Below are 1,758 nucleotides of genomic sequence, written 5' to 3'. Positions count from 1 at the left end.
AATAAGGTGTTCAAAGAGCTCTAGACACCTACCTAAATTTTTTTTATTTAAAAAAAAAGGTTAACTCAAGTATATACGCATATTCATTTTACTGCATTGAAATGAAGGCCATGTTCTTTTCTTTCCTTCTTTTATGCATGTAACAAACAAATATGCTTTTCTCTACTCTCATTCCCCCTCTTAAATAGATTAACAAGAAAACACTAGTTAGTTTGTTTCTCTTTCTCATATTTCAAAGTTTATTACAATTTATTACAATTGAACTTCACCAATGTTTGTTGTGCGTTTATAGGTAGACTTTGGGTGACAAGAAGAGAAAATGTTGAAGAGTCAAACTGGGATGGAAGATGGATTTCTAAGTAGTGTTGGAGCCGAAGATTCTAAAATGCTGGAACCACCAACTAAAATAACTGCACTTGTTGTGGATGATGACACAATAAATCAAATGATTCATCATAGACTTTTGGACAATCTAGGCATACGAAATCAGGTGGTGAGGAATGGCAAAGAAGCTATTGATGTCCATTGTTCAGGAAAGAACTTTGACCTCATTTTGATGGACATGGAAATGCCTGTCATGAATGGCATTGAGGTATATATGCTAAGTAGTTCATCCATAGAGAAAACTATTTAAACAATAAGTTCACATATATATTCAAATTTTTCTATAATTATCAAGATGATAACTTGTAATTGGTGTATAATAAAAATAATATTAATATTGTTCTCATGTAAAAGTGATGTTACATTAATCACAATTTGCAAAATATTGTGAAATTGTATATGTAGCACGGTTTACTTTTTATGTTTTTTAAATTATAGCTAGGAAAATTAGCAAATCATATTGCGAAATATTTGCCTATAAATATAACTATATATTTATCCTTTTTTTTTTTTTATGTACTTCAATGATAGGCAACAAGGAAACTCCGTGCTATGGGCATCCAAAGCATGATTGCGGGTGTATCGACAAACACAAGAGAAAGAGAAAATTTTATGGAAGCTGGACTAGATGACTATCAAGAGAAGCCCCTGACCACCAGTAAGCTCGTTTCAATCCTCCATAAAGTCCACAAAGATGGCTGAAATTAATACATGGAGAAGAAGGGAAAGGAAGATGTCCACCCCCATTAATCATTATCACCTACCCCTAGAAATTCTTTACTTCCTATATGTTAGTCTGATTAAAATATGCAGCTCAGTCGTACAAGTATGTGAGAAATGTTAATCTTCTTAGGCTGTGTGTTGGCACTCTATTTGGGAATGCATTTCATAGCTTTCTCGGGGAAAAAAAACAGGGCATTCTGAAAAAATAATGGGGTGTTTGGTTGGATATTTCGGGATTTTGCAAAAGTCATTTTTTCCACATGTACCAAATTCAATTTTTTTAGAGCAGAAATCAAAAGTAAAAAAATAAAAGTTAAAAATAGAATTCTACCTCTCATTCTCATTTTTGTTTAAGTAGGTGAGACCCCATTTGATCAACAATCACCAAAAATAAAAACAAAAAAACACACACAAGGCCAAATGCTTTTTTTTTTCCCCCTTCTTCAACAACCCAACAAATCTTATTTCTTCCTTATTGTTCTTCTTCGATTTCCCAATATAAAATATTAGAATCCTCATAAAATCCATCATCAAAACCAAGCAGATTAAAGTAAGCACTATAAAAATAAATAAAAATAAATAAAAAAGTTTTTAGCGACGGTCAAAACCATTATTGAAACTCTCTAGGGGCTTTTTTTTTTTTTTTTTTTT

The 1,758-nt window shown here is 31.7% G+C and overlaps 1 protein-coding gene across 1 annotated transcript; it reads left to right on the top strand.

Moving 5' to 3' along the window:
* Window positions 1-319: 319 nt before the first annotated feature.
* Window positions 320-1,086, top strand: LOC112028165 (two-component response regulator 24). Its single transcript, XM_024060825.1, has 2 exons — window positions 320-592; window positions 916-1,086. The coding sequence occupies exons 1-2, from the start codon at window positions 320-322 to the stop codon at window positions 1,084-1,086; spliced, it is 444 nt and encodes a 147-aa protein (XP_023916593.1).
* The last annotated feature ends 672 nt before the right edge of the window (window positions 1,087-1,758 follow it).

Source organism: Quercus suber, unplaced genomic scaffold, assembly GCF_002906115.3.
Source record: "Quercus suber isolate HL8 unplaced genomic scaffold, Cork oak 2.0 scaffold_9, whole genome shotgun sequence".
Classification (NCBI taxonomy): Eukaryota; Viridiplantae; Streptophyta; class Magnoliopsida; order Fagales; family Fagaceae; genus Quercus; species Quercus suber.
This window is presented reverse-complemented; position numbering and strand designations above follow the sequence as displayed.